Source organism: Bidens hawaiensis, unplaced genomic scaffold (assembly GCF_021521415.1).
Source record: "Bidens hawaiensis isolate Kalapana, Puna unplaced genomic scaffold, B.hawaiensis_p1.1 tig00010636_1, whole genome shotgun sequence".
Taxonomy (NCBI): domain Eukaryota; kingdom Viridiplantae; phylum Streptophyta; class Magnoliopsida; order Asterales; family Asteraceae; genus Bidens; species Bidens hawaiensis.
Window position 1 is genome coordinate 42,577 of NW_027491815.1, and position 27,071 is coordinate 69,647.

Consider the following 27,071-nt stretch of genomic DNA (forward strand, 5'->3'; position numbering starts at 1 on the left):
ATAGTGTATATACTTTTTTTTTATCTTTTTTAAATAAAAGGGTATAGTAGTTAAGGAATATTGGTGACTGTAGAATAATGAAAACCCCGTAAGGTGTAATGTATTATTGATCAACTATATGTAGAGGAGTACAATGAGATAAATACAAGGAAACATATTCAAATACAAACTCCTAATTATGGTAACACTATAATACTAAAACTCTAATAATATATTCTAGAATATTCTCTAATATTCCCCCGCAGTCAGAGCGGTAGGAAATCGGACGCTCGGACTGGAGCGCAAAGCTTGTGAAGATATACGACCGGCTGTCACGTATAGCAGGAACTCGATCGGTTATAGGAACTAAGAAGATCGGCGACGGCTTGACCGTAGTCAGGCGGCTAGGCATGATGACAAGAGCTTCGACTGCGGCGGCAGGAGCTATGATTGAGTCGGCCGAAGCAACGACTTGACGGAAAAAAAATTATATATTCCAAAGAATAAAACTAAAAAAGAAAATAAAAAAAACTTTTTTTTTCAAAGAAAAGAACTAAAACTAAACAAAAAAAAATCAATCGTTTATAACAAAACCTCTAAATGTTTCTGTCTCGTTCTTTCTTTCTTTTGTTAAACAAATAAAACAAATAACTTTAAAACAATAAAAAATGGATAGTAAAAGAAGGAAAAATAAAGAATAATAAAAGAAAAAAAATAAAGATTAAATAAGACTGCACATATTGGGTTTGTGAAGGTGCTGGGGCTCAAACATGATGAGCACGTGCAGGCAGCTCCAATTAAAGAGGATTTCTACTCGTAATTGAACAAAAAAAAACGGTTGCAACAGCGTTGGTTAATTTGGCCCGCAGGCGCGTAAATATGATATAGAGCGACATGAAGAAAGTATTATTTTATGTATGTACAAACGTCCCCGGGGTAGGACGAGAACAAGAAGAAGAGAAAGAAACAAAGCAGAACCTTAAGGCTTTGATACCATGTAGAATAATGAAAACCCCGTAAGGTGTAATGTATTATTGATCAACTATATATAGAGGAGTACAATGAGATAAATACAAGGAAACATATTCAAATACAAACTCCTAATTATGGTAACACTATAATACTAAAACTCTAATAATATATTCTAGAATATTCTCTAATAGTGACTTGGTATGGATTTAACTAAAATTTATAGCGTCACTGAAGAAACACTAACCAGACCCCTGGCAGATTACTGGTAACCTGGGGGTTAGATAGCTGTTTCCCACGAGGGGTTAGACCCAGAAAAGATGGTTCTTCTGATAACCTGCAAAACAGACACCGTGAGCTCGTCACTGAGAAGGGGGGGGGGGTTCCTCCTTGTGACCACCCTCCGGCGTGAGAATCAGACTAGATTGCTCTTTAAATATAAATGTATATTAAGAGATTGCTAGAGCAGATATCAGGTATAATATGATAAGATATGTTAAGATAAGATGATCATACCATTTGTGGTATTTATAGCCGAAGGTAGGTTTCCAAGGAGGTGTGGCCTGCTGAATAGTATTCCTGTTCAACCAACAGTGGCCTACGCACGTGCCCTGGTGGTAGTTGGTGAGTAGGCAGCGGCTGATAGTGACCAGGCCTGCTGTGTACTATTCCTTTTTCACCAACTACAGGCTAGGCACGTGGTATGTCAGGAGTTGGTGAGTAGGTAGCGGCTAATAGTGACATACAGTACAAGAGCATGCTGCTCGCCATACTGTTGTCAATGAGCTGTCGTATCTTTGGACAGATCTTTTGCCCATACCTCGTCAGGTACAGTAAAAGATCCTCAGTATCGTACGGACTGGCTCATTTGGGCGGGAGTATTCCCCCTCCCGCCTTTGTGCGGGAATGTTCCCGGCTTGCTCATTCCTTCTTCAGGTGACTGCTGAATTATTATGAGAGTTAAGCCTTGTGCGTGTAGCCATGCTGCGCGGGTGGCCTTCCCTGATGGCCGGTATCCGTAACTGCGGGAACAGGCGGAGTACCTGAAAACCATTGGTAGGCGTTTCCTGCGGGGACAGCTTGCGTACCGCACGTGAGGACGTCACGTCTCTGAGCGTGGTGGGTCCTGCTGATCCAGTTGGTTTCTGCGCAGACGTTCCTTTAGTTTAGTCTTGCGGGTTCAACCGCGCAGACGTCCGTTAAGGAGTCTTGCGGGTTGAACTGCGCAGACGTCCCTTTTCAAGGTGAGTCTGTGGGTCCAACTGGGCTCTGCTGGGACCTACCTCTTCAAGTCCCCTCAGTCCAATGTTCTTCTCATGAATGTTTAATAAAGTGAGGTGAACTTTTGGACTTAAGCAAAGGGTTTTTGAAAAGGGTTTAGTTTTAAGGTTTTCCATGGGGATTCTTCCCACGGAAGTCCTAATGTCACGCAGAATTTCCCACTGTTCTGCTTGATCTTTGGGTATGATGCGGGTAGGTCTGTAACCTCCTCGCAAGTCAGGAGCGTTAAGTACCTCTTGTGTAGATTCTCCATGAGGTTTTGGTAGTTTTGAACATAGTGATCAATTATGTTAAAACCACCAATTCCATCTTGAAGTTTCAAACAATCTAGTTCTCGACGTTCCCGCTATGCGGGGATGTTATTCCTGTTTGCGCAAGCATGGCCCAGAAGATCCTTCTTGGTTTCATTTCCCTGCGGAGTGCTAGGTATGTGAAGGGTTTCGCCTTGACACTATACCCGCAACCGTCTTATAGTTACTTTACTCCCAAGGTATTCCTGGCGTCAATTCCCTGCAGGTGCTAGGTATGTGAAGGGTTTTGCCTTAACACTGTACCCGCACCCGTCTTATAGTTACTTGGTTGCCGAGGTATTTTTGGCTTCAATTCCCTGCGGGTGCTAAGTATGTGAAGGGTTTTGCCTTGACACTGTACCCGCACCCGTCTTATAGTTACTTGGTTGCCAAGGTAAGGGATATATTCCCGCTTACTTTTGAATCTTTGAGACTTGCGTTATAAACGTTATATGAATTGCGCATGCATATTTTAGTTTATTTTAGCAATTTTCCCAGAGTTTTGGATAAGTTAACCTTTGAACGTGACAGAATAGGTGTGAAGTTTTGCTTCCTTTCATGATTGTGCGGGTAGGACCGGCTTCCTGCTTGGTCTAGGGTTCGTTGAGAAAGGCATCCCGCCTTCCAACTTCCCTTTGTACAATGTTGATACTGAAGCTGTTTACGACCAAGCAGTGAATCAGTATGCCGCCTTCCCGCATCCGGTGGTGGAGAAGGTGAACCAAGTTGCTGCTGCTGATGATGGGCTAGCTATCCTTAAAGCTTTCCTTGAACTGCCACGCTCTACTGACGGTGCTGGTCCAAGTGGAAGTGGCCCTGAAGCCTGATCCTGAAGATCCCTTCCCACTGCTAGGATAGATTTAGCTTGTATAGATTTATTTTCTTGTAGGCGGGTAGTTACCCGGCCATTCTTGTAATGAATCATTGTGAAATATAAATCTTTGTGCGGGTAAGACCGCTACTTTCTCTGGATTCCTTGCTTTATAAACGTTATATGACTTGCATACTTTAGTTTAAATTAGCAATTCTCCAAGTGTAGAATAAGTTAACCTTTGAACGTGGTAGATAATAGGTGTGAAGTTTTGCTTCCTCTTTCGTGATTGTGCGGGTAGGACCGTCACTTGCACTTAGTAGGATAGCTAAACTTTACCATCTAACCTGCGTGTAGGTTTTCCTCATCTTTTGAGGATAAGTTAACCTTTGAACGTGGTAGATAATAGGTGTGAAGTTTTGCTTCCTCTTTCGTGATTGTGCGGGTAGGACCGTCACTTGCACTTAGTAGGATGGCTAAACTTTACCTATATCTGACCTGCGTGTAGGTTTTCCTCATCCTTTTTGAGGATAAGTTAACCTTTGAACGTGGTAGATAATAGGTGTGAAGTTTTGCTTCCTTTCGTGATTGTGCGGGTAGGACCGTCACTTGCACTTAGGGTGGCTAAACTTTACCTATATCTGACCTGCGTGTAGGTTTTCCTCATCTTTTTTGAAATTTCTAAGTGTTTAGGATAAGTTAACCTTTGAACGTGGCAGATAATAGGTGTGAAGTTTTGCTTCCTTTCGTGATTGTGCGGGTAGGACCGTCACTTGCACTTAGGGTGGCTAAACTTTACCTATATCTGACCTGCGTGTAGGTTTTCCTCATCCTTTTGTTAGAAATTCTCTGTTTTGAATAACCGTTCGACGCGCGGTTGTTAATAGGTTAGTGTTCAGTTTCCTCTCATGATTCATGCGGATAGACCGGCACTTTCATTTAATGGGATAACTGAACTTTTCCCCTTCAACTGACCTGCGTGAAGGTTTGTCGTTTTTTGGGTTTATGCGGGTTTTGCCGCCTTCCCCACGCAACGACTTTCCACGTAATTATGCGGTGAAAACCGGCATATTAGTGTTAAATAAATTAACCGTTCGACGCGCGGTTGTTAATAGGTTAGTGTTCAGTTTCCTCTATCATGATTCATGCGGATAGACCGGCACTTTCATTTAGTAGGATGACTGAACTTTTCCCCTTCAACTGACCTGCGTGAAGGTTTGTCGTTTTTTGGGTTTATGCGGGTTTTGCCGCCTTCCCCATGCAACGACTCACTTATGTATGCGGTGAAAACCGGCATCAGTGTTAGTTCATAAAGTATAAATGTAAAATCATCAGCGTCGATGTTCTATGGAGGATCATTTCCATTAGAAGTGGCTCTTGGCCTTTTCTTTACAAGTTTGGAATTGATCTACATGCAAACTGTGTAATTGAGCTCCCTTCCATGTTGTTGGGATGGGAGTGCCATCGAGCCGATACGCACCTGGTTCGGGATCTCGTTCTTTACGCAGCATGTAGTCTCCACATCGAAGCTGCAATTTTATTCGTGTTTTTTGGTTTGAAGGCTTCTCCAAAACGCCTTCTCGGTTGGGAGTCCGTTTCCTTACGCTTCCCTTTTGCCCTATGGCGAGGGTTCGCGTCGGAGTCGGACTCCTCCGAGTCATCGTCCAAGTATTCTTCGAATTCGTCAGCCTGTTGGACGGAACGCAAGCGTTCGTCCAACTCAGCTTGGAATTCCCTCTGACGTGCCTCCGCCTCATGCCTTAACTTCATCGAGTGTTTGGCGGGGAAGTCTTGTTCGTTTCTCTAACTGGGTATCGGTGAATCCCAGTGAGCGATTATTTACTGCACTTGCCCCAGCTTGGGTAGCTGGGGTAGCGTTCGTAAAATTTACTTCACTTGCCCCGGCTTGGGTAACCGGGGTAGTGTTTATAAAAACTGTGTAGCCGGTATTTCCCCCAGTAGCTGGGGTTGTGGTTACCGGAGTTTCTTTAACCATCTTTCCAGAAGTTTGAAAAAACTGGAGAAAAATGAAGTTCTAGCTTTTATGCACGGATGGCGCCAATGAAGAAACACTAACCGGACCCCGGGCAGATTACTGGTAACCTGGGGGTTAGATAGCTGTTTCCCACGAGGGGTTAGACCCAGAAAAGATGGTTCTTCTGATAACCTGCAAAACAGACACCGTGAGCTCGTCACTGAGAAGGGGGGGGGGGGGTTCCTCCTTGTGACCACCCTCCGGCGTGAGAATCAGACTAGATTGCTCTTTAAATATAAATGTATATTAAGAGATTGCTAGAGCAGATATCAGGTATAATATGATAAGATATGTTAAGATAAGATGATCATACCATTTGTGGTATTTATAGCCGAAGGTAGGTTTCCAAGGAGGTGTGGCCTGCTGAATAGTATTCCTGTTCAACCAACAGTGGCCTACGCACGTGCCCTGCTGGTAGTTGGTGAGTAGGCAGCGGCTGATAGTGACCAGGCCTGCTGTGTACTATTCCTTTTTCACCAACTACAGGCTAGGCACGTGGTATGTCAGGAGTTGGTGAGTAGGTAGCGGCTAATAGTGACATACAGTAGAAGAGCATGCTGCTCGCCATACTGTTGTCAATGAGCTGTCGTATCTTTGGACAGATCTTTTGCCCATACCTCGTCAGGTACAGTAAAAGATCCTCAGTATCGTACGGACTGGCTCATTTGGGCGGGAGTATTCCCCCTCCCGCCTTTGTGCGGGAATGTTCCCGGCTTGCTCATTCCTTCTTCAGGTGACTGCTGAATTATTATGAGAGTTAAGCCTTGTGCGTGTAGCCATGCTGCGCGGGTGGCCTTCCCTGATGGCCGGTATCCGTAACTACGGGAACAGGCGGAGTGCCTGAAAACCATTGGTAGGCGTTTCCTGCGGGGACAGCTTGCGTACCGCACGTGAGGACGTCACGTCTCTGAGCGTGGTGGGTCCTGCTGATCCAGTTGGTTTCTGCGCAGACGTTCCTTTAGTTTAGTCTTGCGGGTTCAACCGCGCAGACGTCCGTTAAGGAGTCTTGCGGGTTGAACTGCGCAGACGTCCCTTTTCAAGGTGAGTCTGTGGGTCCAACTGGGCTCTGCTGGGACCTACCTCTTTAGTCACTTAGCATAAACTACATTAAGTGTTACAAACTCCTTAGTTTAAAGATGTCTAGTGTAGTAAATAAAAACTAGCGACTTAACCTGTAACTGAATAAATATGTTCACGAATTTGACCAAAAAAATGATGGAACAAACGAACATGTTTATGCTAAACCAAAACCTACGATTTTTATTTTGGTTTTTTCTCATGTAAACTTCTCTTGACTAAGGTGTTATTTACTTCATCACTAGAGAGAGGTGTTTTTTTTGGCTCGAGATGATGACAGATATGTGTATTTGGCCCAAGTTGAACTAAAAAGTCATACAAAAGCAACTTGTTTTCATTCTTATCATAAGATAGTACATGCACAATTTATTTCTGTAATGTTATATAAACTTTTGTTAGTTGGTTCTTCGTTGATACATTTAGGTGGTAAAGTATTTGATAAAGGTTTCTTATTTCTCTTTCTTTTCTAGTTTATTCATGCATTTGGTTTTTCTACCCAAAAAGCGGGCTTATATTGTCATTTATCACTTGTTAGGTGATTTCCTTATTGAGTACGCCTAAATATCAATTACTTTCTATGACTTCTAAAGTGATTGCCTAGTCCAAATGGCCCCACTAGTTACATTGCCGTTTTCATGAAAGCACAAGTCATATACATTTAATTTGGGGAAAATTTTCAAGATAAGCATTTATGAAAACATTTTTCAGGTTTTAGGTGTCATTTTTAAGAAATTCTTAAAATATGTATTATAATCTAGTCGTGACGAGTAGGTTGTATAACCAATTAAAACTTGACACGTGTTTTTAAACTAACCATGACAAGCAGATTTACTAACTATTTATTCGTCACGACTAAATAAGTTTTATGCCTCGTAATCAACACCCACGAGTAATTCATAAGTTTTTTAGTCGTGACGAGTAGATTGTAAGGCTAAACTTGTCGCGACGAGTTAACTACTAATAAACTACTCGTGTAGGGAATGTAAAACAGGTAAACTAGTCGTCGCGACTAAAAGATGTATGAATTACTCGTGGGCGTTGATTACGAGGCATGAAACTTATTTAGTCATGACGAGTAAATGATTACTGAATCTGCTCGTTACGATTAATTTAAGGGCAAGTGGCAAGTTTTAACTGGTTCTACAAACTACTCGTGTGCAATCATAAACTACTCGTCACGACTAGTTTATAATACCTATTTTGGGAATTTCTTGCAAATGACACATAAAACCTGAAAAATGTTTTCATAAACACTTATTTTGAGAATTTTTCCTTTAATTTGTGCTCTTTGTTAAAATTAGAAAAGAATACAAACATTTAAAACAACATCGTTCTTTTAGCTACTCTTTAACACGATTTGTAGATTGTTCTGCGTGGAGTGTACCGAGAAGTGAAAGAGAGGTAACATGACCCGCGGACATATTCAATATGGTTAATTCGAATATTCATATGCTTTAGACAAATCAATTTAGGGTAAACGGTACCCGTCATTTCTTCTCCCGTAGACGTTGAGGTGGCAAGCAATATGTTACAATAACACCGCCCATGGTCATTGGGAGAAGGGGAAGTACACGTTGATTTCAGGAAAAATAAAGGTGGAACATGAGAGCTAGGATTCAAAACCCACTTCTTCTCATGTGATTGTGTGTCTTTGACGGTTGGATAGCATTTTCTAACCATCGTATTTTTATATAATCTTTTTTGTTGTAAAAAAAATATAAGACGGGCGAGACTCTTAATCAAGATCATCATAACTTCATCTTCATCCATTAACATTGAGAATATTAGATAAATTTTTTCAAGTAAATACTTTGAAATTGACAAAAGTGAAACTGTGTGGGCCTTTGGGTGAACAAAAATGAAATTCAACTAATTTTGACATTACTTTACTAATTTCATAAAAATAACATTCAAAGTGGTGGAAAGTTAATTAGCCATCATGTGGTGGCTTTGACAGCCGAAAGACAGGGTACATGCACCAACCAGTCGAGGTCCCGACGGTTGAGTGTTAAGTGTCTTATGTCCAAGGCTTGATGCAAAACTACTATAAAGCTGGGAGTCTCACCGAAAACAACCTCTCTATTCCTACGGGGTAGAGGTAATGTTGTCTACATCTTACACTCCTCTGACCTTATCATAGTTTTGCTATTGGTGTGACTTAATGAGTACGATGATGATAACGACGATGACTTTGAAATTGACTCCTGCATATGTAGAAGAATAATTCTACATGAATCTCTTCTAAAACAATACAAAAATAAATTTCGACACTAAATAACAATATAAAAAAACACATTAAACATAAATTAATTAACTTTTTATATCAGTTATCCATATATTTCTTTAAAGAAAATTAATTCTTACTGCATACATATGCATATACTTTAGACTTATATAAAAATCATTAAATTTGTTCATTTTATCTGTTTCTTATATAACCCTACACATGAGTTGAGCATGTGTAGATTCTATCTATAAGCAAAAAAAAAATATATCTATAATATATATAAATGAAAACATAAAAATCCTATGTGTCGCGATGTGGTCGCTCCCTCTTTTTTTGGAGTCACCAGATTTGCTTGATTTTTAAATGGAGGCTTCTCATGCATTTGACCCGAATTCATGGGTATGGGTCTTACCAAACCCAGATATTCCTTAAACGGGTTATAACATCTCATTAAATTAAAAATTATTCTCACCAAATTATTGATGTAAAAATCCTATAAAATAGGATATACTAAAAATTAATATCTTATTTATTTTAATATATATATATATATATATATATATATATATATATTATTTAAACTAAAAACCAATTTTATAGTAAATAAAATAAACGGGTCTTGGGTCTCATCAAACCACAAGTGTATTATTAATTTTCATAAATATTATTTATAATTAAAAAACCAATTTTATAGTAAAAAAATAAACGGGTCTTGGGTCTCATCAAAACCATATATCTTTTAAACCGGGTTATAACATCTCATTTATTTGTGAAAGAATTTATAATCAAACTATAAGTATATTATTAATTATAATACAATAAAAATATATAAATTCAAAAAATAAATAAATATTAGAACAAACAATATAAAACAACCCCCGTAATACGGGGGATAAAAACTAGTATATATATATCTCTTTATTTTATTATTCTCTCTTAAGAAATAAATAAACAATGTGTTTTAACAAATTTTTTTACGTTTAAAAAATAAAATAAATGAAATAAATGAATGGTTTGTTTTATTGTTTTCGTTATCGCATAAAACTTAAAGTGTTATCTGTCTAGAACCATACACTTCAAAACAAACAAGTCTGAAGAGGTAGGTCCCAGCAAAGCCCAGTTGGACCCGCAAGACTCACCTTGAAGAGAGACGTCTGCGCAGAAACCAACTGGATCCGCAGGACCCACCATGCTCAGAGACGTGACGTCCTTACGCGCAGTACGCAAGCTGTTCCCGCAGGAAATGCCTCCCAATGGTGAAGTACTCTGCCTGTTCCCGCAGCTGCGGATACAAGCCATCAGGGAAGGCCACCCGCGCAGCAAGGCTACACGCACAAGGCACTTAGCTCTCTAATTCAGTTGTCACCTGAAGGAATGAGCAAAGCCGGGAACAATCCCGCACAGAGGCGGGAGGGGGAATACTCCCGCCCAAATAAGCCAGTCCGTACGGTCGGGAAGATCTTCTGTACTGTACCTGACGAGGTATGGGCAAAAGATCTGACCAAAGATACGACAGCTCATTGACAACAGTATGGCGAGCAGCATGCTCCTGTACTGTATCACTATTAGCCGCTGCCTACTCACCAACTCCTGTCATACCACGTGCATAGCCGGCAGTTGGTGGAAAAGGAATAGTACACAGCAGGCCTGGTCACTGTCAGCCGCTGCCTACCCACCAACTACCAGCATGGCACGTGCGTAGGCCACAGTTGGTAGAACAGGAATACTATTCAGCCGGCTACACCTTCTTGGAAACCTACCTTCGGCTATAAATACCCCAAATGGTATGATCATCTCATCTTATCATATTATCATCATATACTATCTCGTATTACATATTATACCTGATATCTGCTCTAGCAATCTCTTAATATACATTTATATTCAAGAGCAATCTAGTCTGATTCTCACGCCGGAGGGTGGTCACAAGGAGGAACCCCCCCCCCCCTTCTCAGTGACGAGCTCACGGTGTCTGTTTTGCAGGTTATCAGAAGAACCATCTTTGCCGGGTCTAACCCCTCGTGGGAAACATCTATTTAACCCCCTGGTTATCCGTAATCTGCCCGGGGTCCGATTAGTGTTTCTTCAAAGTCAAATTAATTTAAATATATCATATTTCTTTTAGGGGTTAGCATATATAATGAACAACGTGCATAAAAGCATACACTCCAAGTATAGTGAACGTCATGGGGTGGTTTTTTTTAAGCCTCCAAAGTGTTTGGGAACACGGTCTCCGGGTGCTATGGGATGCATTGGGCTTCAAAACCTCTTCTAACGCTTTATACAAAATCCCCCAAAATTTTGAGGGTGCAGCCATATGAGCTGAGAACTAATAGAATTAAAGGAGGGGACGCTTCCCCCTTAATTCACTACGGTTGGTGCAATAATAATAAATAAACAACTATCAACTCAACTAGGGATGTCAATAAAATCCGAATCAAACATGATAGAAATACAAGAAACATCTAGGATAAGGATGGGTATGGGTCGGGTAATCGGGTATGAGACTGTATATGAAATTATCTTTGAAACTTTTGCGGGAATGAGACGGGTGGATTTGGTGATAAACTTGTCTACCCATCCCGGTTACTTGATAATATATATACTCATTTACCCGATTATATACTGACATAAGTTGCTACTTCTCATTAAGAGGTCTGTGATATACCTGATTATATTTCTAGTACCTGAATCCATCCCAAACACGACTTGTCATAATCTTCAAGCTTAACAAACAACATACGACAACAACATTAAACAAGACAATTTTAAACGTTGAAACAACCATAACTATACCTCTTAATGAGAAGTAGGGAAACTGGTCGATTTGATCCTCGTGATACAAGGCGTTTGTATCTTTAAACGATTCTCATTGCGGTGCACGACACATCCTGTATACATTAGAAACGACCATTACTGACTAGGCTGATTACGACATGACAAAAACACATTTTAGTTAGCCTAATGACATGTTTTATATAACAATCAAACACACACATCTTATATGGGCAGTTATCACATACATGACTCGTTTAATAAACGGGTTAACCTATTAATCTATTTAAAGGTTTTTAAAAGGTTCATATTTATATTTTTTTATTAAAAGTGTTAGAATCTGAAATTTGATATATTTTAAACTTTATAATTTCCTTCTAACTATCAATTTTAAAAGGTGATATTAATTTTCCATCTTGAAAGTTGAAATTATATCACCTCTTAATTTTCAGAGAAATTTTATTCATTAGTTTAACTATTTATTTTCCAATCATTTCTCAGGCTAAGTATATAAAACCAAGCTTGTGATTGAAAAAAACAATTAAAATGAAACTTTTTTCACCATCCATTCTCCAATATTTTCATTTGCTTATTCTAGCCTCAGGCTAAGCATATAAAACCAAATTTTAGATCGAAAAAAAAAAAACAAAAACTAAAACGAGACTAATTACAAAAAAGTGTGTCACTTGAGACCGGACAACTGCTTGTTTAATTTGTTACCAAATTACAAGATATTTCCCATGTTCCTAAATAAACAACACACAGATAGACTCGAAACATGACATGAGTAAAATATACGAGTCAAATTCGAGCTGAAAAAAATTCAACCCGCCTACCCAATATTATTGACATCCCGAAGCTCTAAACGAGATTTAATCTAACTGTAGAGCTTTTAGTGAATAAGTACACAAATTCGTTGGTTGATGCATGCGGCTGGCTACTGGTCAACCACCATTTTCTATCTAACCTTCTTAGTCTTTTGTTGGTTGACACCCCCCCCAACTAGCTAACCCCCACACCCATCTTTGTATTTAAGTATGTTTGAAGAACCCACTTTCATATTGTGGTCCATAAACAATAACTTTAAAGCTTCTAATAAGATGGTAGCCAAGGTATATGGTCCGATCAGGTCCGCTTGTTCACAAAGAGTATTAGCTTGCTTTTTCGAGTTCGGGGTTGACTTTGAGCTTATCCACGTTGACTTGGACTCCCAAGAGCACAAACAACCTGATTTTCTACAAAAACAGGTAAATTTTATTGTCAACTATTGACACGATATCATGTACTTATAACTTAATGTGTGTCTTTAATCTAAGATGTGAATTAATACAAGTTTTTCTTGTAGCCTTTTGGACAAGTGCCTGTTGTCGAGGATGGCGATTTTCGGCTTTTTGGTAATGTCACGTGGCTCCATTTTTCTTTTGCAAAAATGGTTTATTTTTTTAAAACCTTGTTTAATATTTTGCTAATTCAGAGAGCCTGAAATGAATTCGCTTCACTTGTAATGTAATACTTAGTATTTTAAAAGAAAATCTAAGCAAATAAAATTAATTTTATATATACAAAAGAAGTGTCTCTAAAATAAATTTATTTTGTTCTCATAATATAAAAGAACAAAATACTAATTTTTTGGATATGTTTCAGTTTTTGATATATATATATATATATATATATATATATATATATATATATATCTGTATGAAAAAAGTATCTAACAACTCTTCATATTAATTTTTTTTCTGTACCAAATGATACATATAATATATTATAAACTGCGTGCCATGAATGCCTAATTTTTAAACAGAAAAAAAAATGTCACATAAGGGGTCAAAAAAATGGGCATTTATAGAAAATGCCATGTACTTATCTTTACCTATAGTGTAACTTATCCTTTGTTTTTTCAACGATAAACTGTTACATCTTTATTTCTACATAATTACACTAAATTTTACTTCTTACATGAAATTGAGCCCAAGACTTTTTGTCTAAGAGGCTTACAATGTAAGCTAGTCCCACACTGACATAACTTATTTTCTAGCTAATAACATTCTTCGTTTTTCTTTCTCTTTTTTTTTCTTTTCTTTTTGTTTTAAATGTGTGTAGAATCAAGGGCGATCATAAGGTATTATGCAACAAAATACAGTGGCAAAAACCGAAACCTTTATGGAACCACATTAGAGGAGAAAGCCATAGTTGACCAATGGCTAGAAGTTGAAGCACACCACTTCAATGACATGGTTTACAACATAGTTGTTCAAAAGCTAATCATCCCAAAGATGGGTGGGAAAACTGACTTTGATCTGGTCCAGAGTTGTGTGAAAAAACTTGAACAAGTGTTGGATATTTACGAGCAACGGCTATCGAAGACTCGCTACCTAGCTGGAGAGTGGTTCACCCTTGCTGACCTTAGCCACCTTCCTGGGACTAGGTACTTGATGAATGAATGTGGGCTTGACCATTTGGTGAGAGAGAGGAAGAAAGTGAACATGTGGTGGGATGATATTTCAACCAGACCAGCTTGGGAGAAAGTTATGGAACTGTTTAATGGGGGAAAGTAATTTGCAATTTATGGTCATTAATCTTCATACTTGTTGGTTGGCTTTTATATATCATTTTAATGTGCGAGAATCAGAAATAAATGTTTTCATGTATTTACAATCTAATGCTTCTTGAAGTATTGCAAAGTTTCTATTTGTTTTTATTAAGATACGGATATTGGTCCTTCGTCGTTAACTAATCCATACTGACCATGTATCTAATGACACTTCGAATTTTCACGTTCGTCTTCTTCAAGGGCAACTGCACTTGCTCACCATAGATTTACAATTGATTTCACTTATATAAATGATTATGAGAGAAATGGAGAAGCACACATTTTCTTTGTGTGCAAAATCAAGGGGATATCTATGATGATTATATGAGTGTAATTATATAATATATTGCTCCCCGTTAACTCACCATCTTTTAGAGAAATCTTGACCATTTAAAGTCTACAACTTTCAATCCTATCCATCCAAACTAAGAAAAAAGCTTTCGTAGCCGGTTACATCTAATGGCAGTTGTCCTATTTTTAAACCCTACATCCAAAATCCCAAGATTGAGACAATCATATCCTGGCGGGGTAATTTCCGTGGCAGAAATTGATGTTTCTATCATTGTAGCAGCCGTGATTTTGCAGCCATGGTGATTTGTTCTCAACATCGAACCCCTCCTTGTAGAAATTACGTTAAGATTAGTTTATTTCATGTGGTTAATATTCATGTATGAATTCTGTATTGCTGAAACTAACTTTACTTACATTATATCTCGTGTTAATAAAAATCAACACTGATCGGAGCCGGTACCACGATTTTCAGTTCACGACGGTATTGATCTGCCCCTCAAATCTTTTACGTTGAAACATCATTTTGATACCCGTTTTTCCTATTTAAAGTTCGTTGAAGAAATTGGGGTTCTATTCTAAATCATAGCTCGCGGGGTATTGAAATCGATATCAAAATCGAATTTTTACCCTCTGAAATTGAATTGTTAATTGAAGCAAATCTGGTGAGCAAGGTTCTTATTTGTTTACCTCTGTTAACATTTTTTTTTTTATTCTGCATCTGTCACACTTTCTCTCAAAATCTCATAATGCAGAGATAAGAGAAGTTATAAATAAAACACACAAGCACACACTACATATTTTAATTTTGGTGAACATGAACAATTAAATTGCTAACATAATTTTAGTGTTTCTCTCTTTTATTAATTAAACTCACTCATAATGCAGCTCTGTTTGATCTCTCTTTATTACGATCCTATGCTTGATGATACATTTGGATGACCTTGACATTGGGCTGCATCTCATGGGTGATTTATTACAGTTGTTCATGTAGTTAGTTATATTTTTTTGGATGATAACTTTTTAGTTGTAACATATGTTCGATTGTAAAAGTTGTGGCAGGTAACACTTTATTTGTTGATTTTGGATCATTTTTTAGGGCACAAATATGCTGATAAAGGGTATTTTATAATTTTCATCTAATAATTTATGTGTGTATGTTTACACAAAGGATTTATCATAAAATCCCTTTTTTGTTTGCAGGTGAACAAACAGATCATTGTTATTGAAATCACATATTGCTGTAAAGGTACTTCAGGGGGTATTATCGGCATTTTAATATTTGCAGGTCCAAAAAGGAATATAGTTATTGTTGGTAGTTTGTGAAATTCATGTTGCAACTTGTAGTTAATGGTAGTTTGGTCAACCTTTTATAGTTTTAAGTTTAGTTTTCTTTTTTGTTCAGCATTCATTGTTTTGTTGATTAATTGCTTTGTGTTTCTTTTAATGAAGTCGGCCAATTTTCTTACTTATAATTTAAACGCGTTGAGCTTTAATCTTAAACATATACTATTTTGGTTTCGAATGTAAAGAAAATAGTTATGTTATAATGACATTAAACGCCATTCCATCGGACGGGTATAAAACTAGTTGTTATTAACAACAAACGTGAAAGTTGGCAGTGTCAATGATTAAAATTATTATCGAGCAATATGACTTCATATATTAACACTAATATATTTGTATTTATCTAGAATGCAATCTTACAAAAAGTAACTTGCTATGACCTAACGTTACTTATTATAATATATAAATCAAGTCTAGAGGTGCAAAAAACCCAAAACTCGGAACCAGACCTGAAAAAAATACCCGAAAATTGTTTTTTCAATACCCGAACCCGACCTACCTACCCCTAGGGATGGATAAAGGAGCACAAATCGATTAACCGGTTAACCTATAACCGGTTTTTTTGCTAACAGGTTTTTTTTTTAGCGGGCATTAAACGGTTTTTCGGTTAGGGTAGTAACCGGTTTTGACCGGCTGGAGAAGCGGTTTTGACCGGTTAGGCCGGACCGGTTAACCGGTTTTTTATAAAATAATAATTAAAAGAATCGGTTAACCGGTTCGGTTAACTGGTGTATAACCGGTTTTGAATTCATAAATACAAGCCGGTTACTAACCGGCGATTATGATCGGTTAGTAACCGGTTAGGATTGGATCGGTTACTAACCGGTTAGAAACCGGTTTCTGTGTGCACCTCTAGGTAGAGATGTTCAACGAAACCGGTTCCTGGAACCGAACCGGTGGACCCGAACCGGTTCCTACCCGTTTTTTGTAGGAACCGGACCCTATCTGATTCAACCCGATGATCCGTGACCGGTTCTTGCATTTCTGAGTGGGGGCGGGTAGGAACCGGAACCGGTTCTGGAACCGAACCATCCGGAACCGGTTCCTTTACCGTTTTTTTGGCCGTTTTTTGACCGTTGAGGTCAAAAATAGCCGTTTTTTGACCGGTTACGGTACAGGAACCGGTAAGAACCGGTTAGATAGGTTAGGGGTCCGAGGGTGGGAGAACCGGTTCGGTTCCCTAACCGGTTCGAGCCTGGAACCGGTTTAAAAGGGGGTTTTGAATATAGGAACCGGAACCGGTTCCGGTTCCTAGTCCCAAACCGTTTTGAACATGCCTACCTCTAGGGATGGATAGGGTATATACATTACCATGGAAAGCAAGGCCCATTAGCTACACATTACCATGTCCACGAAGGCCCACTAACTACACATTACCATGCCCACCAAAGCCCATTAGCTACACATAAAACTATTTTGTGAAAATTATGTGTACGCAACTAATCGCCATGTAATTTCTTACATTAAACAAACTAAGTTTATAATAAATAAATAAAAAAAAAGTTTCGCATTATCAAATTTAAAGAGGAAAAAATACGGGTGTGGAACACGAGACCCGACCCGAACCTATCTAGTACTATTCTTATTACCCGTGATCCAACCAACTCTATTATAAAATAGCAGATCTAGAGGTCTTACCCGGTCCGGTTTATGTAAAGAGATAATGATCGGACCCAAAATCGTTTAATGGTATTCTAAAATGTATCGTAAATAACCGGGTCTGATTCAGGTCCGGTTTAGCCGGACTTGCCCTCCTCCGTACAATATAAATACCTGAAAACCCTTTCCCACATTTATTTTCCTTCTCCCTTGACGTACCGCCCGAGATCCATCCATCCGTACACACACCAAACCAAACCCTAATTATAATCACAAATTTGGTGATCACCGATTCTATACTTTCTTCATCCAGGTACAGATTCACTCATACTCGTTCCAATCGATCTGTCTTTCTTTATGTATTCAACTTCTATTTGATGATTTATGTGCTCTCTAATCACTTATTCATTTTTCTGTTTCTGTTAGGGTTTTCATACATTCAACAATGGCAGCTCCGCAGCAACCTGTGTCTCCTCAAGTTGTATGTTTTGTTATTTCCATTATTTTTATTGTCTATTAATAGTAAACTTACAACATAAGCTTTATCATTTTGTTGTGTGGTAATGATTTGTGTGCCACAACTACCTGTATATATTATTAATAATAAAAATAATCATATTGATGTGCTGAGCTCAATACCTTTTTATGATTTTAATGGTACTTTATTTATGTTGTCTAGTTATATTGTTTGTTTTTACACAGTCTTTGGTGTGGCTTGTGTGATTTAGGCTTTCAGGAGTATCATAATTAGTATTAAGATATATGCGTTTATTCGAGTGAGCTATGCCAACATAGGGGGTGTTTGGCCTAGCTTTTTTAACCAAGCTTATAGCTTTTTTAGCTTTTTTTACAAAATAAGCTCAACTTAGTGTTTTGTTTAGCTTTTTAAGCTTATGCTTATGAGCTTATATAAGCTCATTTGAAGAAGCTTATGTGAAGATGGTTTATTAGCTTATTTAAATAAGTTTATTTGTATAAGATTGTAAGTTACTTATTTGCCCTCAATTGATGATGAATTAGTAATTATTGAAGCAACTTATTACTCTTAACAAATTAAAAAATTGTGGATTTAACAACTTATTAAGACACATAATTAACTTGTTGAATATAAGCTAATCCAAACACTTAAAATGAGCTTATCAAATAATAGAAAATAAGCTATAAGCTACTTTATAATATAAGCATAAGCAAAAACATAAAAGACAGGCCAAACACCCCCATAATTTCAATTAAACAACAAATTTTTCAAGCTTCTTGTTTCACTTTCATTATACTTCTTGGCTTCATCTTTTCATCTTTCTTTTTTTTCTCTTTTATCTGATAGTTGTGTTTATTGGTTTTAGGGCAATTGATGTCAGGGGCTAAAATGCAAATGATATTAGTTTGTAGTATAGTTTTATATATAATTTTTTTTTATGTTAAGTATAATTTTAATGGTTTATGCTGATAATGCTAGCTTTTAAATTTATAGGTGTTGTTGATGTAAACCTATGCAAATTATAAATGAATTCAGGATTTTTAGTATGACTTTCTTCTTGTTTCTTTTGATGCTCTGTTAAAATGTTTACACATATACAATTGGTAAATATGTCGCGGTACGCTTGATACCTCATTTGGTCTTTTCAATCTTTAGTTCTTTAGTTTTTGGTGTCACCATTCATGGATTAAACAGCAACATTTTACTTATTGATTTCATGCACTTGTTTTGTTATTGTAATTTGTTAATCAAAAGCTGCTAGTAGTCCATGTGAAAAACCTAGTAGGTGTTTCTCATCAAAGGTCTATTTATGTCAATTAATTTAAGCTTTAAAGTTTCTTTACTCATGTTTACAAGTAGTTGAGTGCATCTTTAAACCACTTTAACTAGAATTTTTATATTGTTGTATTGCCTGCAGTAACATGCTTTTATTTTATGTTTGGTTTGTAAATAGGTTGGCAATGCGTTTGTCCAGCAATATTATCATATACTACACCAATCTCCTGGTTTAGTTCATCGGTTTTATCAAAATATCAGCAAACTTGGACGTCTCGAGGAAGATGGTTCCATGAGCATAACCACTACCATGGACGTATGTAATGTTATTATAAATACGCTTGTCAATAAGTGTTCTCTTGAAGATATTTTTTTATAATGTTTTAGTTCTGTTCACTTTTTTGAATGTGCAGGCAATCAATGCTAAGATATTATCTCTTAACTATGACGAGTTCAGGGTGGAGATTAAATCTGTGGACGCACAAGAATCATTGAGTGGCGGAGTGAACGTTTTAGTCACAGGGTACCTGACCGGAAAAGACAATGTTCTTAAAAAGTTCACTCAATCTTTCTTTCTTGCACCACAAGACAAAGGCTACTTTGTGTTAAATGATATGTTTCGTTACATTGAAGAAAGTGTTCAAAATAATGGAAACATCGACCCAATTGAGCATGTCGAGGATTCCATCAATCCCGAGCAAGGCGAGCTAAGAACTTAAGACACACGCAGACATTTTATACTTAATTTTCTTTGGAAATTTGAAACTAAGCTATCATATGCTTCATTTTTTTTATCTGCAGTGGTTGAAAGTGTACAAATGGTGGAGAATAATATAACTGATCAAGTTGTTCACCCACCTAAAGAATCTGAAGTTGAAGTAGTTATCAATCCGCCAGAGAATGCGGTGGTGGAAATGGCGTTTGTGGAGGAGAAAGAAGCATTACCTCAAGTTGTTGATGAAGTCCAGGTGACGGTTGTGGAGGAGATAGAGGCAGTACCTCAAGTTGTTGATGAAGTCCAGGTGGCAGTTGTGGAGGAGAAAGACGCAGTACCTGTTCAACCGGTTGTTGAAGTTGAGTCCAGCACCAAGATTGAAGAAACCCCAAAGAAGTCATATGCTTCTATTGTAAGTTTTTTCTATAGAAAATGGTCCCCGTGGTTCGTTCATATTGCAAGTTTGGTCCCTAGGTTTTAAAAGTTACACAATTGGTTCAAACATTTGTGCAATTTTCTCTTAATCTTTATAATCTAGTTTTTCATTAACATAATATATTGGATGTTTTATTGTTGTTTAAGGTAATGGACCTGAAGCAGAACGGTGTTCCGTTTTCGTCTCCAGCACCGGTCCCGAAGAAACATCAACCGAGGATCCAAGAGCAGAAGGTGAACAGTGTCCCACCACCTGTCCCGGTTCCGGAGTCAGCGATCTCTAAAGTTGGGGCAGTTGAAAATGATATTCATGAGGAAGAAGGTATGCTTACGTTCTTTGAAAGCATATTTATACTTTTATGATTTTATGCACAAATAATATTTTTAATCTCTCTCGTTTTGGGCAGGTGAAGGGTTCTCCATCTACATTAAGGGGCTTCCTATGAGTGCTACACCTGCTATGTTGGAGGATGAGTTCAAGAAATTTGGGCCTATTAAGCCCAATGGTATTCAAGTTCGGAGCCATAGGGTACATATCTACTTCTCGAAGCGTCTTTTTATGTGTTATTATTTTTTAACTTTCACTAAATATTATGGCAGCAACAGGGGTTCTGTTTTGGATTTGTTGAATTTGAGCAGCCTGATGCTGTTCAAAAGGCGATTGAGGTATGCGTCAGTTTCTGTTTGTATGTTAGTCATTCATGTACATACTTATTTGTGGTTATTTATATTATCGGGTCATCTGATATACATATCATATGCTGTTTTAGGCTTCGCCAGTCATAATCGGTGGGCGCAATACCGTTGCTGAGGAGAAACGGTCCACATACTCAAAAGGCAAGTTTTTTATGTTTATTAACGACTTAAGTTTTTCTTCAATTATATCTTAACTGTAATGTGCTTCAAGATAGTAAAAGAAACATATAATGCATATAGATTACAGGTAGCAAAAATGGGTGTGGGTTGGTTGATACATAATAATAATAACGTGTGGTTCAGAATGAGTAATTTTATTATGGATCCAATTGGGGGCTAGGTTGACTCCAATATTTTGTCTAATGTATATATGATTAAAAGCAACTGTTCTAAGATAGCAGTATACTTTTTAGAATAAAGGTGAGTCTGTACTTAAATGGGTTTAATTGCCACTGAATCACAAATTTTAACGACACTGAAAAGGTAAAAAATGCATCATAGCGTGTTATTTTTGAGCTGTTATATTTTGGAACAGGAGCACGTGGTCGGTTTCCTGTTGGAAGGGGTGGTGGTGGTTTCAGAAACGAAGGGCTGAGGGGCCGTGGAAACTACGGTGGTGGAAGAGGGTACAATCGCGTTGGTGAATTTGGTGGCGGTAGGAATGATTATGGCGGCAACAGAGGTGGTGTGCCTGGTGGAGCACCTCCCAACCGTGGTGATGGATATCACAGGGAGCGTGTGAACCGCGGAGTAGTAGTTAATGGAACCGCCAAGAATATGGCGCCACGGGTTTCTGCAACTGCTTGAACAAGTGAGTGATGGTTTTTATTGGGCATTGGTAGGGAAGGAGGATTCAAAGACATTGATTGATTTAGTTGGGAGAGTTTTTTGTCCAACTTGGAAAGAGTTGGGTTTTTGGTAACTTGTGTTGTTGTAGTATAGCTTCATCCCAGCTATTTGTCTTATTATTATTTTTTCATCTTTGGAAGTGGATTTTGGTAGAGTAGATGATGATGATGATCTTATTGTTGGGTGTGCAACTGATTATTTCTTGCATGATCATGAGGAGGTTTATGATTTTTATTTTTGTTTTTGGGACTAAGGATATGACACTTATATTTTATGTGTTTGAATTATGAAGCAGATCGAGAGCGATGAGACAAAATTCTATACAGTCGATAGATTGTTTGTCTGTGATGCTTCTGTTCTATACTCTCCGACAAACATTTTTGGGGGCCTTTTGCATGTAACGTCACATGAATAAAATGTAAACATTTGATCATTTGTGATACTATTTATCACTTGAACTTAAAATTGTTTTCACATTAAGGAAATGGCTTAAAACCCAAACTAAGTCAAACGAATGTAACAAAAATGAACCTTTATTTAATTTGAAATAAATGAAAATAGTAAATATTCTATTTAATTATTTATGCATAAATTGTGTTTTGAAAGTTGATGTTATCATCTAGATTAGAATTGTTCTCCCTTTGGATTCGAACCCTGACTTGAGAGTATATTATTTCTTGAAGAGTTAAAGTAGCTTATAAATAGGTATATGATTAGACGGGTACTATGAGTAGCCGTTTAAAAAGAAAAAAATATTTTCAAACTCGAAACCAGACACGATATTATTCATAGCTAGCAAAGTGCAAAGCTGCAAAGGTATATGTACAAATATTATATTATTTTCCAAATAAAATGATTATACAAAATTTATTATTTATTTAATACCGTTTCAACTGATACAATAAATAAGGGGGTGTTTGAGATTGATTCATAAAAATGTTTTTTGCTTTTTGGAGAGGCAAAATGTCCAAAATACCCCTCTAAAAGCACCTAAAAGCATCAAATTGGTGCTTTTAAGTGCTTTTGGAGGGGCATTTTGGACATTTTGCCTCTCCAAAAAGCAAAAAACATTTTTAAGAAACAATCTCAAACACCCCTAAATTCTATAAAAACAAAAGAAATTATCAAATTAGATAAAAGTACAATTATCTAATGCAATTGCGTTTCTATTTCATAAAATTTGATTTGTATTATGTATAAAGTACTTACTAGTTACTATATAGAAAAAGCTTTTTTTCTTTTTAATTTTATTTTTTTTTTATTTTCTAAAACAAAGTTTGGAATTACCACAGTATCCATGCGAGCCTTACTGAGACGAGATGTCAATCATCAATACTACTGATTTGAAGCTACAAGCCTAACTCACATAGAAACATAATTAAGGTGGAAACATCATTGTGGGGAAAATCACATTAAGTCAGGTTTTGAATCTACGCCTTAAAATATTACTGATTAAAAGATAATTGTTGGAACAAAGTCAATAGATAACTTGCAAAAATGTTTTTATTAATCATTTTAGTATTGTTAGTTGTTAAAAAATAAATTTACAAAAGTAATTTTTTTTATGTTTTCTCAGCCCTTTCCAAAAAATATGACCGATATATTTTGTACCAAGTTTTCAGTCATACTTTTTATGTCTTATCGAATACGTTTTAAATGTTCTTTTCAGTCAAGTCAATATTGATAAAAAAAGGTACTTTTTTAATTAAAATACTCATATATGGAATAGGTATAATATCTGACAACTATAAATTTAAAAGTTTGTATAAGATTACACACAAAAGTATTTTCTAATTAATGCTTATTTAATAAAAAAGTTAAATCAATTAAGGTTGAATATGCATTAGAAAAAGGTCAAATACATGTATAATTTCCATTTTTTTTTCGTTTTCTTTTAAATAAACAATAAAATAGGTAGTGTGGTATTTCAAAATCTTTTATATCACTAAAATACCTTATATTTTATACGTTCAAAATAAATCTAAGAGTGATAATTACTATAGTATATGGTAAAATATATGGTAAAAGTGATTATTTTAATATATGGTAAGTTTTTAAAAATGTACTATATGGTAACTTTTTTATTGTCGTTAAATGACATTGGTGAATTCTTTCCAATCAAGCGATAATGGTTCAAATCTAATTACGGGTATTTGCATGGATCTTAGATATAGAATTAAGGCTATCTGTTGTGGTAAAGGTGACGCTAAATCCCGTCACTTTAGCTAAGAGGGTGCGAAACTCCACAACGGGAGCGGCAATAAGAGACAAAATTAGTAATTTATGCGTGGGAGCTCTATTTGTGTAGTTAATAATTAATATATAAACTAATTGCTCCACCTCATCATTTTTTTATTACTCACCCGTCACATTTCACATCCCATGATACAATACATTTGGATGAAAGGTGAAACCCTTTACACATAACACACCTGGTGTTTACGAGACATCATTTTTTTTCACATTTTATTTCCACAACACATAACCTAAAGAGTGTACGTTTGTGGTATTTCTTTTTAAAAAAACTAAGTACAAAATAAATCTAAAAATATTATTAACTTTTTATTTTTATTTTTAATTTTATTTTATGTGTTTTGTTTTAATTTAATACTGTACTTAATGCCTAAAGGTTATAATTATTTTCATTATTAATTTTTAGGTTTTACACAAGGACTATTTATGTTATATATAAGTAACACACAAACACACACATATCAAACACATTCTCTCTAGCATTCTCAATTTCTCTCTTTAAGATTTTCGAGTATGGAACAACCGGTGGAGATTTCTCAGAACGAATATGAAGAACCACAATCGCCTAGCGATGTGAGCCAACCTACTGAGAAAGACATGGAATCCTCGATGAAAAGGTATGGATGTGTATATGTATTCTAATTACAAGTGTGGTTCAATACAATTTTAGATTTATTAATTTTGAAGTTCATGCGAAATTGGAAGCAATCAATCTTGAAAAGTTTTTTTTTAATAATAATTTAACATATAGCTTACATTTTCTCTAATAATGTGTGATATCTGATAGGATGTTTTTTTTTACAATTTCTTTTATTTTATTTAGCAAATTGTTTAAAGTTTCTGTAATTTCTAACATCTAATACCTAAAGAAACTAAAACACAAATTTGTGTATTGTTTTTCATTTTTAGATGCAAATTTTATTATAAACTGATCGAGTTGTAGTTTAAATAAAATATTTACGAGTTTACATGATTCAAAATAATTTACTTAAAACTCAGTTTTTATTAAAATTTATTTCAAAAATAAACAACAAAAATAAAATATAAACATAGGTACACATATTATTATTAACTAAGTTAAATGCTAGATAAAAATTATAAAATTTAAATAAATAAGCCATCTAATATTCTAATGTAAACCTTTTCACAGTCAATGCAGCAACATACTCTCTATTCACTATGAAATCAATACACTTTATTAAAACAATCATTTTTAATTAATACAAAAGTAGGGTTTTCATTTTTTTTTTTTTGTAATTTTTCATTCTGATTTCATGGTTTCATTCTTGACAGCGATGAATCTGAAGGTGAGGTAGTTGACAGCAGTGATGAAGCCAAACCAGAAGATGTTGTTTCCAATGAAATTACATCAGTCGATCTTAACCAAATTCCGGTAGATGCTGTGTCTGATGATGGGAGTAAGGCGGTGGCCGCAGACAAAGACGAAGGCGATGAAGACAAACAAGCGGAAAAAAGAGCAAAATGCATTGAAGATGGCGGTGCTGGTGGTAGCGAACCATCTGTGAAGACAGTGCCAAAACCTAATTTCAAGTTTAAGTTGCTCGGTGTCGAAATTCATTGTTACAAAGAAGAAGACCCAAAGGGTCCAAAAGATGGTGCCGATGGGGCAGGAGGTAGCGGTGGATGTGGTAGCAGCGGTTGTGCCAATGATGGTGAACCACCGGCCCCGCAACCATAGTTTTTTTTATTCCAATTGTTTGGAATAATATTATTTGGGGTTATAAACTTTTATCTACTTTTGGATGTTGCATTGATACATGTTTTCTTATAACATGAATATCATCATATAATAAGTGTTGCTGCTTCAATAATAATAAATAAACTTAGCTTTTTGAAGTTTTTTTATTTATTATTGTGTGTAGATTGTTTATAAATTGAATGTGGGTGATATTGTATTCATTATATATGATGCATTATGTTTTGACTAGTACTTGTATGAATTGAATGTGGGTGATATTGTATTCATTATATATGATGCATTATGTTTTGACTAGTACTTGTATGAATATTTTCGATATCTATAGGATTAGTTTCGATATGTGTGGGATAAGTTTTAGCAGATGATTTCATATGTATAGCTTTGTATCAATAGACTGTGTAAGACATGCTTAGGAATATAGGATAAGTTACAAATAATGAGAGGAAAATAAATGTTTATCTTGATATTAAGATAAGTTTTGATAATTGTAGAATAAGGTTTGTTTCAACTAATTATTGGATATATAAAAACTTCAATGGTTTCCATTGTACCCTTATGATTTAGTTTTTATTTTTTAAGATTGGCAAAAAGATGGATGTTATGGTAGGGTTTTTTTTTCTTTACATACGTGAGATAGGTAACTTTAAAAAGTCGACATCGATTTATAAACCCCTAATAAAGGAAAAACACGTTGTGTATGAATCACGTACTCACATATCCTTCTGAATTATATGTATCCGCAAGACACATTTGGAAAAACGATAAGTATAAGTATATCCAAGAATAAACAATTTTAATAGGAAAGGTCCCTCTAATGTCTTCTCTGGGAGCTTTCACAGTAAATGAAATCTATAGACATGCGATCAATCGAATATTGCAAAGTCCTGATATTTATTACTAGCTAGTAAGAATTAAACGATAAGCAAAGAGTTCATCACCAAAGTAATCAACACACCACATCCAACTACTTATAGAATGTTAAAACAAATAAACACATTTAACTAATTAAGACTATTCACATTAAAATCTACGACATTGGAAAGGCCGTATACAAAACCTATAAACTACAATAAAATTTGAAACCCTCGATCTAATCTTGATAGAAAACTGATCTTCCACATGGTAAAGCATCGATAAAGAGATTCTAAGATCAAAATCAAGGGTTGAAGCTTATCAGAAAGATGAAATGTTTAGCAATACACCGGAGGTCTAATGTGCAGTAGCAGAAATTATAAAGGATTAGTACTATGAGCTGAGATTTAATTAGACAAGTTGAAACCCTAAAGAAATTAGGTCTGAAAAAAGACACAAAATGCCATAAATCTTTAAGAAAGTCAATCTAACGCGATGATTGGAAAGACGAGATCCCTAGGAGGGTA

General features: G+C 36.2%; 2 protein-coding genes across 3 annotated transcripts; both read left to right on the forward strand.

Annotated features, from left to right (window-relative positions):
* The first annotated feature begins 12,508 nt into the window (after positions 1 to 12,508).
* LOC143535806 (glutathione S-transferase F12-like) lies at positions 12,509 to 14,129 on the forward strand. Its single transcript, XM_077029946.1, has 3 exons — positions 12,509 to 12,691; positions 12,790 to 12,838; positions 13,548 to 14,129. Exons 1-3 carry the CDS (start codon positions 12,545 to 12,547, stop codon positions 14,000 to 14,002), a joined length of 651 nt encoding a protein of 216 aa, XP_076886061.1. The 5' UTR covers positions 12,509 to 12,544; the 3' UTR covers positions 14,003 to 14,129.
* A 3,384-nt stretch (positions 14,130 to 17,513) lies between these two features.
* LOC143535825 (nuclear transport factor 2-like) lies at positions 17,514 to 21,931 on the forward strand. 2 transcript variants are annotated; one of them, XM_077029965.1, is made up of 10 exons: positions 17,514 to 17,584; positions 17,698 to 17,752; positions 19,203 to 19,340; positions 19,438 to 19,726; positions 19,826 to 20,151; positions 20,322 to 20,496; positions 20,582 to 20,703; positions 20,775 to 20,840; positions 20,945 to 21,011; positions 21,406 to 21,931. In XM_077029965.1, the coding sequence occupies exons 2-10, from the start codon at positions 17,717 to 17,719 to the stop codon at positions 21,675 to 21,677; spliced, it is 1,491 nt and encodes a 496-aa protein (XP_076886080.1). In that variant the 5' UTR covers positions 17,514 to 17,584; positions 17,698 to 17,716; the 3' UTR covers positions 21,678 to 21,931. The 2 variants fall into 2 exon arrangements, with proteins under 2 accessions (XP_076886080.1, XP_076886081.1); XM_077029966.1 differs by lacking the exon at positions 17,514 to 17,584 and having other exon boundaries at positions 17,603 to 17,752; positions 20,781 to 20,840.
* The last annotated feature ends 5,140 nt before the right edge of the window (positions 21,932 to 27,071 follow it).

Coding starts and splice junctions, on each gene's coding strand:
- LOC143535806 (XM_077029946.1), top strand. CDS start 12,545: ATGGTAGCCAAGGTATATGGTCCGATCAGGTCCGCTTGTTCACAAAGA. Junction 12,692..12,789: donor CTGATTTTCTACAAAAACAG/GTAAATTTTATT, acceptor TTTTTCTTGTAG/CCTTTTGGACAAGTGCCTGT. Junction 12,839..13,547: donor TGGCGATTTTCGGCTTTTTG/GTAATGTCACGT, acceptor AAATGTGTGTAG/AATCAAGGGCGATCATAAGG.
- LOC143535825 (XM_077029965.1), top strand. CDS start 17,717: ATGGCAGCTCCGCAGCAACCTGTGTCTCCTCAAGTT. Junction 19,341..19,437: donor GCATAACCACTACCATGGAC/GTATGTAATGTT, acceptor TTGAATGTGCAG/GCAATCAATGCTAAGATATT. Junction 20,704..20,774: donor TTCAAGTTCGGAGCCATAGG/GTACATATCTAC, acceptor ATATTATGGCAG/CAACAGGGGTTCTGTTTTGG.